The sequence below is a fragment of the Capra hircus genome, chromosome 5 (genome assembly GCF_001704415.2).
Source record: "Capra hircus breed San Clemente chromosome 5, ASM170441v1, whole genome shotgun sequence".
In the NCBI taxonomy this organism is placed as follows: Eukaryota; Metazoa; Chordata; class Mammalia; order Artiodactyla; family Bovidae; genus Capra; species Capra hircus.
Window position 1 is genome coordinate 82,448,682 of NC_030812.1, and position 14,682 is coordinate 82,463,363.

The 14,682-nt window shown below is 40.3% G+C and overlaps 1 protein-coding gene across 1 annotated transcript in view; it reads right to left on the bottom strand.

The window, feature by feature from the left end:
* RASSF8 (Ras association domain family member 8) overlaps positions 10,364-14,682 on the bottom strand; it is a 134,259-nt gene continuing 129,940 nt past the window's right edge. The window contains exon 6 of the mRNA XM_018048384.1: positions 10,364-14,448. Coding sequence (XP_017903873.1) covers positions 14,327-14,448 — 122 coding nt within the window. The 3' untranslated portion in view covers positions 10,364-14,326. The remainder of the gene's footprint in view (positions 14,449-14,682) is intronic.

The following is a 14,682-nucleotide window of genomic DNA, read 5'->3' on the forward strand; positions in this document are numbered from 1 at the left end:
AGAGAAGCCCGAATGATGTATAGGAGATAGATATCACATAATCAGACAAACCACTATCTAATTATAACTTCTGTGATTGGAAGTAAAGGATGCTATTAGCATATAAACCTAATTGATGGGGTGAGAAGAAAGGAAGTATGTTAGGTAGACTTCTTTATCTACAGCCAGGAAGGCAGGTATGAGGATTGGAGACTTGGAGACAGAGGGCCCTCTTCCTGCAGGGTCACTCTTTAAGCACAATGGACAGCCTGATATCCAAGGACACCCTGCAGTGAGAATTTGGGAATGGTAAAGTTTAGCCAGAGGAGGGTCTGTCCAACCACACTGAGTGGGGAGACGGGGTCCTCATCCTAGGTGTTAGGAGTTAATGACTGTTAACCTGTGAGAAACTGTTTCCAATAAAGTCTATCAGGAAAAAAAAAAAAGCAACTCTGGTGGCAATAGTGCGTGCTAAGTCACTTCAGTCTTGTCCAACTCTCTGTGACCCCATGGACTGTAGCCCACCAGGCTCCTCTGTCCATGGGATTCTCCAGGCAAGAATACTGGAGTGGGTTGCCATTTCCTTCCTCAGGGGATCTTCCTGACCCAAGGATCGTACCTGTTATTTCTTAGGTCTCCTGTATTTGCAGGCAGGTTCTTTACTATTAGCGCCACCTGGGAAGCCCCTGGTGGCATAGAGGGCAAATGAAATGAAACGGAATGAATTTCTTCGCAACACTAAAAGTTAAATAAACATCAGATTTGTTCTTTTTCATAATTATACGCTATATCGGTCAGTTTTTGGTATTTTCCTTCCCCTCCGCTGGATAGCACAAGGAGCCCTGGAGCTATGTAGTTGAAGGGAAGAGGTGAGGGGCCTGGTCCTTAGGCCGCACTGGGGGAGGGGCCCTGCAAGGCAGCGGACTGAACCCGCAGCTCTGCTCTCCCCACCTCCACGTGAGCCGCACGAGCCTCCTGCTTCAGCCATGCTCAGTCTGGCGCATCCCCTGCTCTGTGGAAGCCTATGTGGATGTCCCTAGAGCCCACAGCCCTCACGTCCTCTCCATCTTGGCTGATCCTGTTTTCCTCCAGGTGTTGGTTATTCCTCCCTATTCAACCCTCACTGCTCAGGCCCAATCCAGTCTATTGCCCTTTGTTATCCTGCTAGCTTTATTTATTTATTTTTTTAATGATTAAAAAATGCTTTATAAGGGATGCAGTAACTTGGAGTCCAAATCATGTTTTTTTTTTTTTCATGTATGAAATACTTCATTATTTTGAAGGTATTTTTAAAACTATTTCTTAATCTTTTCCAAATACTTGTCAGCATATCATGTATCTTAAAATGTCAAGCACCTCAGTTTTTTAATTTTTAATTTTTAAAAAAATTTTTAATTTTTAAGTGGAGGAAAATTGCATGCAAAACCAACCAATGTGTTGGTTTCTGTCATACAACGTAAATCAGTCATCACAGAGCACCAGGCGGAGCTCCCTGTGTTACTTAGCAACTTCCCAGTGGCTGTTTTACATGTGAGTTTACACATGATAGCAGCCAGTGCTACTCTCCATTCATCCCCCACCTCCCCTCGCTGTGTCCACAAGTGCATTCTCCACATCTGCATCTCCAGTCCTTCCTTGCACATAGGTTCAGCAGTGACACTTTTCTAGAGTCCATAGATATGCGTTAATATACAACATTTTTGTCTTTCTGACAAAACTTCTTTGTCTTACACCACTCTGTAATACAGGTTCTAGGTTCATCCGCCTCACTACAGCTGACTCAAATTCATTCTTGCTTATGGCTGAGTAATATTCCATTGTGTATATGTACCACGTCTTCTTTATCCATTCATCTGTCAATGGACATCTAGTTTGGCCTGTTAGCTTTAAATCATCAAGATTATTTGTAGGGCAGTTTACTCCCATCTCAAAATTCACTTCACCTACCCTAATTCAGAAGGTGATGAGATGAGAAGGCGAGAAGGTGATGGCACCCCACTCCAGTACTCTTGCCTGGAAAATCCCATGGGCAGAGGAGCCTGGTAGGCTGCAGTCCATGGGGTCGCTAAGAGTCGGACACGACTGAGCGACTTCACTTTCACTTTTCACTTGCATGCATTGGAGAAGGAAATGGCAACCCACTCCAGTGTTCTTGCCTGGAAAATCCCAGGGACGGGGGAGCCTGGTGGGCTGGCGTCTATGGGGTCGCACAGAGTTGGACAAGACTGAAGCGACTTAGCAGCAGCAGCACCCTAGTTCACCTGCATACAAAAAGCAATTTGCCAGCTTAAGAGGTAAGAAGGGCTCAGATATTTGGATACTTGGTGATATTTTCATCCCTTCTGAACATGCATTTTTGCCTGGAGAATCCTATGGACAGAGGAGCCTGGTGGGCTACAGTCCAGGGGGTTGCAAAGAGACTAACTGAGCATGGAGGCCAGAAGAGTAGAGAAAGAGGACATTGTTGTATTCTTTACAAAATCTGGAGTTGCTACAGACAAAAGACACTAAAAGCTAAAAGGCATTGGTTAAATTTATCCTCATAGTTGGGACTGACATATATGCACCATTGATACTATGTATAAAACAGATAACTAATGAGAACAGACTGTACGCTCCGAACTCTACTCAGCGCTCTGGGTGACCTAGATGGTAAGGAAATCCAAAAAAAAAAGAAAAGAGGATATATGTGGACGTATAACTGGTTCACTTTGCTGTACAGTAGAAACTAGCACAGCATTGGAAAGCAACTATACTCCAATAAAATTAATTTTAAAAATTTGTCCTCCTATCATCTTGTTACCCAGGTGCGTTCTAGCATCTGCCCTTAGACGATGACTTTTCTCTTGATGTTTTCAGCTTCTGATTCCTCCTCGTCTCTCTTTCAAGACTCTTGGGTCCATCAGCTTCATAAATGCAGATGGCTCCTCAACTCCTGCCCTTGGCCCTCTCCTGGGTGAATTCCAGGACTCCTCCAAGCTGAGCATACATGTGAATATCATGTTATTGGCATTAACATACAAATTCTAACTCACAAAGTCTGGAGTGTGGTTAGACTACATTTCTAGACAGTTCCTGGCTGTCCCCGAGACGGCTGGTCCTCTGACCATATTGAATAGCAAATATGTATACTTCTCCCTAAGAAGACTTACCTCTTCTTTCATTAAAAATATATTTGTACTTTTTTTTTTATGAGGGGGTGTTTTTTTGCATTTTCAACTGTTGTCTTGGTGTGGATAGTTTCTGTAAGTCCATCTTCAGCTTCGTTTCCTGCTCAAGCTTCAGACCTGCATATTCAAATGCTGACTGGATGTTGCTGTTCAGTCACTCAGTTGTGTCTGACTCTTTGTGACCCCATAAACTGCAGCATGCCAGGCTTCCCTGACCTTCACCATCTCCTGGAGTTTGCTCAAACTCATGTCCGTTGACTTGATGATGCCATCCAATCATCTCATCTTTTGTTGCCCCCTTCTCCCGCCCTCAGTCTTTCCCAGCATCAGGGTCTTTTTCAAAGAGTTGGCTCTTATCAGGTGGCCAAAGTATTGGAGCTTCAGCTTCAGCATCAGTCCTTCCAATGAATATTCAGGACTGATCTCCTTTAGGATTGACTGGTTTGATCTCCTTGCTATTCAAGGGACTCTCAAGAGTCTTCTCCAACACCACAGTTCAAAAGCATCAATTCTTCATCACTCAGCCTTCTTTATGGTCCAACTCTTACATCTCTACATGACTACTGGAAAAATCATAGCTTTGACTATACGGACATTTGCTGGCAAAGTAATGTCCCTGCTTTTTAATACGCTGTCTAGGTTTGTCATAGCTTTTCTTTCGAGGAGCAAGCATCTTTTAATTTCATGGCTGCAGTCACTGTCCACAGTGATTTGGATCCCAAGAACATAGTCTGTCACTGTTCCCAATTTTTCCCTATCTATTTGCCTTGATATGTCATGTCTGGATATGTCAATGCAGATTCTACCAGCATCTCAACAGGAAAAGTGCAAATCTAGACTCACTGTCCTCTCAGTAGCTCCTTGGCCAGTGGATCCCACCCCCATGACAGATATCTCAAAGTGGTAGAATTCCAGAATGATGTCCATCAGCATACAAGTGCCCTGAATGGACCTGAAGGGCATGCCAATGTTTGCTGATTTGGAAGAATCAAGGATATAATTTTGAGGCAAGAAAAAATGAAAAGCAGTGAAAATCTGGTTCAGAAGCATTCTCTCTTCACTCGTTTACATCATAAAGTAAGAAATAGTCAAGGAAAGAAGAGACTTATGGTTAGATATGAACTGGTATCTAGCAAACAGGTTTTTAAGAGTTTGCCTAAACGTCCTTTTGGTTGCTTGACCTGAAGTTTCATGAGTGTTTGCTTAAGGAGGACTGTGGAAAGTGTTGATCCACTGTTTTCTTTAAATCCTATACATTTATTTGATGCCAGAGTTCTTGGCAAGAGAACTATGGTCAAATAGCAATACTGATTCCAATGGTTTACTGGAGACTCATACTGGAGAGTTTGTACACAGTGGTATTCAGTAAGAAGAAAGGGTTTTATTTGGCTGATATTATCTGTATTGTAATCTAAATATACACTCTGATGGTTAATTTTATGGGTCAACCTGATCTTAAGCCAAAGGCCAGGTCCTGAAATTTTTGCTGTGCCACCATTTGGACAGTCTCTCCATAACTGTGTTTGCTCTGCAGAGTCTACAGATTTTTCATTTACGTCCAGCTGGGGTTTTTATCATGGGCTTTATTAGACATAATACATTTTCATTCCAATCCCAGAGAAAGGCAATGCCAAAGTATGTTCAAACTACTGCACAACTGCACTCACCTCATACACTACCAAAGTAATGCTCAAAATTTTCCAAGCAAGACTTCAACAGTATGTGAACCATGACCTTCCAGATGTTCAAGCTGGATTTAGAAAAGGCAGAGGAACCAGAGATTAAATTGCCAACATCTGTTGGATCATTGAAAAAGCAAGAGAGTTCCAGAAAAACATCTACTTCTGCTTTACTGTCTATGCCAAAGCCTTTTACTGTGTTGATCACAACAAACTGTGGAAAACTCTTAAAGAGATGGGAATACAGGACCACCTTACCTACCTCCTGAGAAATCTGTATGCAGGTCAAGAAGCAACAGTTAGAACTGGGCATGGAACAAGACTGGTCCCAAATAGGAAAAGGAGTACGTCAAGGCTATATATTGTCACCCTGCTTATTTAACTTATATGCAGAGTACATCATGTGAAATGCTGGGTGGATGAAGTACAAGCTGGAGTCAAGATTGCTGGGAGAAATCTCAATAACCTCAGATATGCAGATGACACCACCCTTATGGCAGAAAAGTGAAGAAGAAATAAAGAGCCTCTTGATGAAAGTGAAAGAGGAAAGTGAAAAAGCTGGCTTAAAACTCAACATTCAGAAGACTGAATGAAGAAGAGAAGACTTGAGAGTCCTTTGGACTGCAAGGAGATCAAACGAGTCAATCCTAAAGGAAATCAGTCCTGAGTATTCACTGGAAAGACTGATGCTGATGCTGAAACTCCAGTAGTTTGGCCATCTAATGTGAAGAACTGACTCATTGGAAAAGACCCTGATGCTGGGAAAGATTGAAGGCAGGAGGAGAAGGGGACGACAGAGGATCAGATGGTTGGATGGCATCACTGACTCGATGGACATGGGTTTGAGCAAGCTCCAGGAGTTGGTGAAGGTCAGGGAAGCCTGGCGTGCTGCAGTCCATGAAGTTGCGAAGAGTCGGACATGACTGAGTGACTGAACTGACATATGGAATCTAGAAAGATGGTACTGAAGAACCTATTTTAAGGCAGCAATGGAGATGCAGACATAAAGAAGAGACGTATGTACATGGAGGGTGTGGAGGGGGAGGAAGGAGAGGGTGGGGAGGTGGAAGGAGAGGGTGGGGAGGTGGAAGGAGAGGGTGGGACAAATGGAGACAGTGGCATGGAAACATGTATACTACCATATGTAAAATAGATAGCCAGCGGGAATTTGCTGTATGACTCAGGGAAGTAAAACTGGTGCTCTGTGACAACCTAGAGGGGTGGGATGGGGTGGGAAGTGGAAAGGAGGTTCAGGAGGGAGGGAACATATGTCTATGTAATATGTCTATATTAACTATGGTTAATTCACAATAAACTGTGGAAAATTCTAAAAGATGGAAATACCAGACCACCTGACCTGGCTCTTGAGAAACCTATATGCAGGTCAGGAAGCAACAGTTAGAACTGGACATGGAACAACAGACTGGTTCCAAATAGGGAAAGGACTATGTCAAGGCTGTATACTGTCACTCTGCTTATTTAATTTATATGCAGAGTATATCATGAGAAATGCTGGGCTGGAAGAAGCACAAGCTGGAATCAAGATTGCTGGGAGAAATATCAATCACCTTAGATATACAGATGACACCACCCTTATGGCAGAAAGTGAAGAGGAATTGAAAAGCCTCTTGATGAAAGTGAAAGTGGAGAGTGAAAAAGTTAGCTTAAAGCTCAACATTCAGAAAACGAAGATCATGGCATTTGGTCCCATCACTTCATGGGAAATAGATGGGGAAACAGTGGAAACAGTGTCAGACTTTATGTTGGGGGGCTCCAAAATCACTGCAGATGGTGACTGCAGCCATGAAATTAAAAGACCCTTACTCCTTGGAAGAAAAGTTATGACCAACCTAGATAGCATATTCAAAAGCAGAGACAGTACTTAGCCAACAAAGGTCCATCCAGTCAAGGCTATGGTTTTTCCAGTGGTCATGTATGGATGTGAGAGTTGTACTGTGAAGAAAGCTGAGTGCCGAAGAATCAATGTTTTTGAACTGTGGTGTTCGAGAAGACTCTTGAGAGTCCCTTGGACTGCAAGGAGATCCAACCAGTCCATTCTGAAGGAGATCAGCCCTGGGATTTCTTTGGAAGGAATGATGTTAAAGCTGAAACTCCAGTACTTTGGTCACCTCATGCGAAGAGTTGACTCATTGGAAAAGACTCTGATGCTGGGAGGGATTGGGGGCAGGAGGAGAAGGGGACGAAAGAGAATGAGATTGCTGGATGGCATCACGGACTCAATGGACGTGAGTCTGAGTGAACTCTGGGAGTTGGTAATGGACAGGGAGGCCTGGCGTGCTGCGATTCATGGTGTCGCAGAGTCGGACACGACTGCGCGACTGAACTGAACTGAATTCATGTTGATGTATGGCAGAAACAAACGCAATATTGTAAAACAATTAGCCTTCAAAAAAGAAAAAAACATGACTGATGCAAGCCTACTAGTTCTTCCAGAGCCTGTGCTCTCTCTTTGATGGAGCTTGTTCCTGCCTTCTGCTCACCTCTGATGTGCTCCAGCAGCACTCTGCCCTCCAATAAAGTAACCTTGTTATGAATTTGACTGAAGTCCACATATTCCTTCTGGGATTTATTACTTTCAGAGTGTTTAGGGATGATAAGTATTCTGATAAATTAAGATTCTGCACATGCTTCCCCAGATTCAATTCCACACACATACAAATCAGGAAAGACTTGGCTAGCAGCAGCAAATGTAAAAAAACCCAAAACCAGGATTTTAGCCAACTTTCAGCTCTATGATTCAATAATGAGACAAAGTTCACCAAAACGTAAGCACCCACCAAGTTGAGTTTTAGGCTGCGTAACAATGAATCAAGTTCCTCCATGTTGACCTGGTCAGATCACAGATGGAGTTTTGTGCTCAGTCCTCTTTGCCACATTCAAGTGTGGAGACTGGAAAATATACTATTTAAACTTTGGGAAAGAGAACACTTGAGGGCCTAAGAGATGCCTTTAAATATGTGTGTGTGCTCAGTTGCTCAGTCATGTCTGACTCTTTGCAAACCTATGACCTGCAGCCGGCCAGGCTCCTCTGTCCATAGGACAAGGATACTGGAGTGGGTCGACATTTCTTTCTCTGGGGATCTTCCTGACCTGGGAATCAGACCCACATCTCCTGTAGGTGATGGTGAGTTGGCAGGTGGATTCTCTACCACTCCTGCAAAGCCCTCAAATATCTGAAGAGCCGTCACATTGGTGAAAGATTGTTTCTTCTATCTGGGTCTTAGGGAAAGTTGGAAACGGCAAGGAAATCTATTTCGGCTCAATAAAAAGGAGACCTTTTTAACCTGTTGAGGTGGCCCGGGTGGGTCTAGTCCTTGGGGTTCTGATGCAAGCTGTTTGGTGGAGATAGTGTGGAAGCAGTCGGGCAGTGCTGTGACTGCCCCTCTGGGCGGAGTGGGGCATTCCTGGTATATACTACTCACCCCTGCTCTGCCCAGCCTCCTGTGTGCTGTTCGTGGCTGTACAGCATGTAGCTCATTGTGTTCTTTGCTTAAAGTGTCTATGATTTACTTTATTATTTAAAAGCAGCATTTATTACTAAGAATTCCAAGGAAAACAACAGAAAGGGTAAGATGAGAGATTTCTTCAAGAAAATTGGAAATATCAAAGGAACATTTCATCTAAAGACGGGCACAATAAAAAACAGAGATGGGTAAAGACCTAATATAAGAGATCAAGAAGAGATGGCAAGAATACACAGAAGAACTAGTACAAAAAAGATCTTAATGATGGATAACCATGGTGGTGTAGTCTCTCACTCAGAGCCAGACGTTTGGGAGTGTGAAGTCAAGTGGGCATTAGGAAGCATTCCTGTCAATAAAGCTAGTGGAGGTGATGGAATTCCAGCAGAGCTATTTCAAACCCTAAAAAATGATGATATTAAAGTGTTGCACTCAATATGTCAGCAAATTTGGAAAACACGGGATTGAAAAGGTCAGTCCTCATCCCAATTCCCAGGAAGGGTAGTACTTAAGAATGCTTGAAACACCAGACGATTGCACTTGTCTCCCATGTAAGGTTAGACTACTGCTACTGCTGCTGCTAAGTCGCTTCAGTCGTGTCCGACTCTGTACGACCCCACAGACGGCAGCCCACCAGGCTCCCTTGTCCCTGGGATTCTCCAGGCAAGAACACTGGAGTGGGGTGCCATTTCCTTCTCCAATGCATGAAAGTGAAGTCGCTCAGTCATGTCCGATTCTTAGCGACCCCATGGACTGCAACCTACCAGACTCCTCTGCCCATGGGATTTTCCAGGCAAGAGTACTGGAGTGGGGTCCCATTGCCTTCTCCGTAAGGTTAGACTAGAGATATCTTATAGTAAGGTTATATTCAAAATCCTCCAAGCTAGGCTTCAGTATTATGTGAATCAAGAACTTCCAGGTGTTCAAGCTGGATTTAGAAAAGGCAGAGGAACCAGAGATCAAATTGCCAACATCCACTGGATCATAAAGCAAAAGAATTCCAGAAAAACATCTACCTCTGTTTCATTGACTATGCTAAAGCCTTTGACTGTGTGGATCAAAACAAACTGTGGAAAACTCTTAAAGAAGTGGGAATACCAGACCATCTTGTCTCCTGAGAAACTTGTATGTAGGTCAAGAAGCAACAATTAGAACCCTGTGTGGAACAACTGACTGGTTCAGGATTGAGAAAGGAGTATGATAAGGCTGTTTACTGCCAGTCAACCTCTATATTTAACCTATACGCAGAGCACGTTATGCAAAATGCTGAGCTGGATGAACTACAAGCTGGAATCAAGATTGCCAGGAGAAATATCAACAACCTCAGATATGTGGATGATGCCACTCTAATGGCAGAAAGCAAAGAGGAACTAGAGAGCCTCTTGATGAGGGTGAAGGAGAGTGAAAAGCCAGCTTAAAACTCAATATTAAAAGAATTAAGATCATGGCATCTGGTCCCATCACTTCAGGGCAAATAGAAGGGGGAAAAGGTGGAAGCAGTGACATGACTGAGCAGGACGCATGGGTAGCCTAAGGTCCCCCATGCCGAGCAGTGCAGTAACAGAAAAAGGCGGTTAAAATGTAGAAGCTGGTTATTGTACAACTGATTATGCAGCTTTATCATGGGATTCAGGAAAGTACCTCGGTATCTGGAAGGACTAAATTCAACAGCCCTGTGAACTACTTATGAGTTACGTAAAGTTCCGGGATGGTGGAACACACCTCCCATTGTGCCTGGCAGGCCAGGCGGGAAGTCCTGAATTGTTCTTTCTCTTCCTTTCACTGGTGGTTTTAAAGAGATTTGGGAATACAGAGCTACAGTAATAAATTTTTCTTTTACTTTTGAAATAAAAGTGAGGCATATTAGTTTAATTCAGTTTCACTTAGATGAAGCAGCTATCTTGGCAGCAACAGGTAATGCCTTACCTATAATAATTAACATTACTTTTAAAAAATGTAACTCTGTGTCACTGCTAGGCAGACCTTTTCTCTTGGGCATTTTTTAAAAGGAAATAAAATTATATTTTAAAATATTAAAGAAACAAGCCAGCAATTGTAATGCCCCGGTGAATCCTGAAAATTTATTTGGGAGAATATCAGATACTGATCCTTTGTTTTACAGCTCATGATAACAATCAGAAAATATACATTTTGAAATGACAGTCAAAAGAAAAGAAATAATTACATATTATACAGATTACAGGTATTTTACTTGTACATAAGCAAAGCAGTACTAAAAGCATACTTATGGGTTCATAGTAGGTGAACATGGCAATTTTCTGTGTAAAGCTGCAGCAACTCAAATCCTCTTCGGGTCAATAAAGAAAGACAGATTGAGAAATACATTTAGGGCTTATCACTGTGTCTGGCTGTAAACCTATTTTTTTTAACCTTTCCCCTCCCCCCATATATATATGTATATACTTTATTGCCTTTATATTTCTGCTGGTTTAATATAATTAGTATACTAAATAGTTATCTGCATTTATTTGGTTTCTAAAAATATATAAAATGCATTGGAATAGAGCTCCTGCAGCTTTCAAGCAGTCACTGTCCTGGCATCGAAAGCTTATTCTGGAAATGTAAAGCAGCAATACTGAATAAATAGTGATTGTTTTGTCTTCTCCATACAGCTGATGGCCTTCAACCCAAACTGAAAAACACTGTAGCAAATAGCATAAACATGCAACTTAAAAAAAAAACAACTGACATAATATAAAAGTAAGACTTAATGAGCTAAATTTTAATACAATATGGACTAATAAAGACAACTTTAGGTAGAAGAGGGATGTGAACACAGCACTGTTATTTACATATAAATTAAGGCCCAATTTTTCAAAGGCAATGTACACAGGGAACCATCCATCTGCTCATGCCCTTTGCACACCTGAAGTCAAGAGTTTTTTTTTCCTTTTCCATGTTATTTCTTCAATCTGTTATTATAGTTCTAACTTGGAAAGGTGTTCACAGAAGTGGATTTAAATGAAGTTTCTTTTCTTGAAAGGCCACTTTGCTCTTATTCACAAAGAAAATATTCTTTTAGTGCAGGTACAAAATGTATTTATGTTCTGGAAGTGAGTGCTTTTTTGTTCTGCTTAAAGATTGTTAATATTCACATTTCACACCATAAGTTCTATGTTTTTACGGTCTTAGTCTTGTTTTAGCTCTCATCTACAGTTAATTTGAGACTAGCTCAGTGATGGCTGAGGGAATTAATTAATTGGGTAACTCCTATTAACACCAACTGAAATCTCACATATAAATTCCCCATGCATCAGGAAAAAAAAAAAAAAAAGCTAACCAAAATATTTCATCAGAAAAAAAAAGGACTGAGGCAACCCACTACAGATCATTCTCTGAGGATGACAAACACTCCAAAGGGTCAAATATACTAATACTATTTCAAATTATCCCTTGGTAAGGAAAAAAAAATCTTCTAATGTATTTAATACCTGTAGAAAATCACAATAAAACAACTTTCAGTGTAATAATTAAAAAAAACTTATAATCTAATTTAGTATTCAGAAACTGAATATTCCCCCAGATGCAAAATTTTCTATTTAGTATTTTTACATACCAGTGCCCACTTCCTCTCTCTGAAATATATCCAAAGATGTGGTACTGAATCTAACTCATTATATTTACAATAGATAAAAATGATCAGAAATAGACTAAGATATTTTTAAGATGTTCTAGGGAGATGAGTTTTCTTTCCTCCATTGTAAAAAAAGACTTAGAAAAGATTTCTTAGAGATGTACTTCCAGAAGTTATATAACTGATTAAAAAGTACAGTTGCTTGTTGTATTAATCAAATTCACATTTATATAATCTTCTTATCTAGGAAATAGTATTTCTATCTGTAATTAGGTCTGTGAAGATTATTTGGCAGCTTGAAAATTCAGATGAACTGTCAGGATCCCGCCAGCCTTTTGTTAAAGTTATTAGGTTAATGCTGATAATAATTGACAACAATTGAGTTGGATCCTGACTTTGTGTTTTTCATGGTATGCCCAGGCATCTTTGCAATGAAAAACTGCAAAGTCTAATATGTCTTCAGTTTAACATTTTGATTTAAATAGAATGTAATCAACTTATAAAAATTGTTTTTCTTTGTGAATAAGATCTCAATTCTCTGAACAACAATAACAAAATGACCCAGTATAGAATGGAACCTTTTAAAAATAAGGCATATATCAGGCATACATAAACCATTATTATCAGAAAATCTACAAATTATTTTGATTTTTTAATTCTAATTTTTAAATATATATAGATATGAAATAACTATTACAAACTGAGAGCAAATGTGTATAGGTTGTGGTTATTAGGTAAGAATCATTGATTTATCAAGTTTTTTTGCAAAACAGTATAATGGCAAGGTCAACTTGGTAATTCTAAGAACCCAAAGAAAATATCTTTAGTTGAGGTCTGCCATTTAGCTGGACTAGAAAAGGCAACTATGCATTATTACTTTCAGTTCAGAAGCTTCTATATATTGTCATAGCCATTCTTAAAAATTTTCACTGGAAACCTAAATATAGCAGCATTCTTAGCATTCATTAAACCAAAAAAAGTCAAATATGTTTAAAACATCCAAAGTTGCCCTCATGCATAGCGTATAACTTACATCTTTTTATTGTTACCATGGCATTAATATACTAACCCACTGTTATTCTGTTGCATGTCAATAATACAGACAATATGTTTTCCTCAGAATTAAAAACTATTTTTAATTTTAGAATAAAGTCTAAATTATATTGTACCAAATTCTGATCAGAGGGAATGTAAAAATGGCTAGGTGTCTGACCACATCCATCCAGATAATCTGGTGCATCTCAGTTAGGTCAGAGGTGTTGACTCATTTTTGGTTTTATAAATAAGAAAATATATGCACAAAGGGAGCTTCATGTCCTGTAAAAGTCGAACTGAAAATTAATGAAAACAAACATTGAATTTAACTTTATTTCCTTAGTAAAAAGTACCTAACTCCAATCTACTTTCTGTCTAAATGACTGGAGAAATTGCAACCGTTTATAATGTACACAGTAAATTATGTGCAAGCAATAACTTATCCAGGGTGCTTTCAGCAATAGACCATACATACAAAGTGGGTTATTTTAAAAATTATATCACTTAAAGCAACCTTCCTGAAAATATCCTCAGATTTCTCTAATTTGTCTATTATGGCAACTCTGAGGATCCATGAGACTAAAACAAAAGGCAGGGAAGAAACAAAACACATCATGTTGTGGGAAACCCCATGCCTGTTTGGATAGATATTCAGCAAGTATATTTTTATTCAACAGTGTCTGAAGCACTGCAAACATTTTAAACATATATATAAAATTTACTTCATGAAAATATTTCCATTTTTGTATGTGGTCATTCCTATGCTGGAAATACTGTAAAGGAAAGATTAAGCTTCAGATTAAAAAGAAAACCTGAATTCTCTCACCTAATTAAGCAGTGGCTAGGATGGGTTCACAATGGCAGAGCGTCCTATGACGCTCGTGGAGCTGTAAATCAGCAATGCGTGGAGTCTGGCGACATGCACACGAAGTCATTATCACACGGTATGTAATGTAATTCAGTCACAGGATAAGTATTAATAAAAAATATTAAAACATCAACATTCACTCATTAATTGATTACATGGAATAAATAAACTAAGTCAGTCACATATTTCTCTTCACTCTTAAGTCACGGTTTTATTTACGTATGCACACTGTATAATACTTTCCTAATGCTCTCAAAATGCTACAAATAAAAATGAAGGCTTGGCATTACAGCTGCTGGACAAAAACGTCAACACTGTGGATGTGTGAAGACACAGTTTCTTTGTTCTTTAGCATCAGTGCACAGGGTATGGCTCCAAGTGGTATGCAACTTAGGACAGAAAAAAGATGCGGTGGCTTGTGAAACAGATCCTCCGTTCACCATTGGCACAAAATCAAAGAAGGAATCTTCACCGTCCTTGGTACCTTTACTGGATCTCTACCCTGAAGACAGGTAATGTTATACATAGATGCCTTCAGGATTAAAACCAGATGAGATAGGATTCTGTAGAATACGCAGGTTACTGGGGAGCTGCCGAGAGGAGCCAGGCCGCTTCAGAGACCCGGACTGGAATGATGCCTCTAAACAAGAAACAGAGAACGTCATTTGATGTTTGCACCAGTGACCTGGATATGAGAAATCAGAACTTTCCCTGTTCTCAAGAACCAAGTGATACAGAGTAATGACTGCACCCCCATAGGTTCTGGGTGAGAGGACAGGCTGAGTCTGCTTGACACTCTCAGTTGATTAAATAGTTTCCAGTCATCTGAGGAGTTCATGATCTTTTGAAATAGGTGAGCACTGTGCCTCTCTTT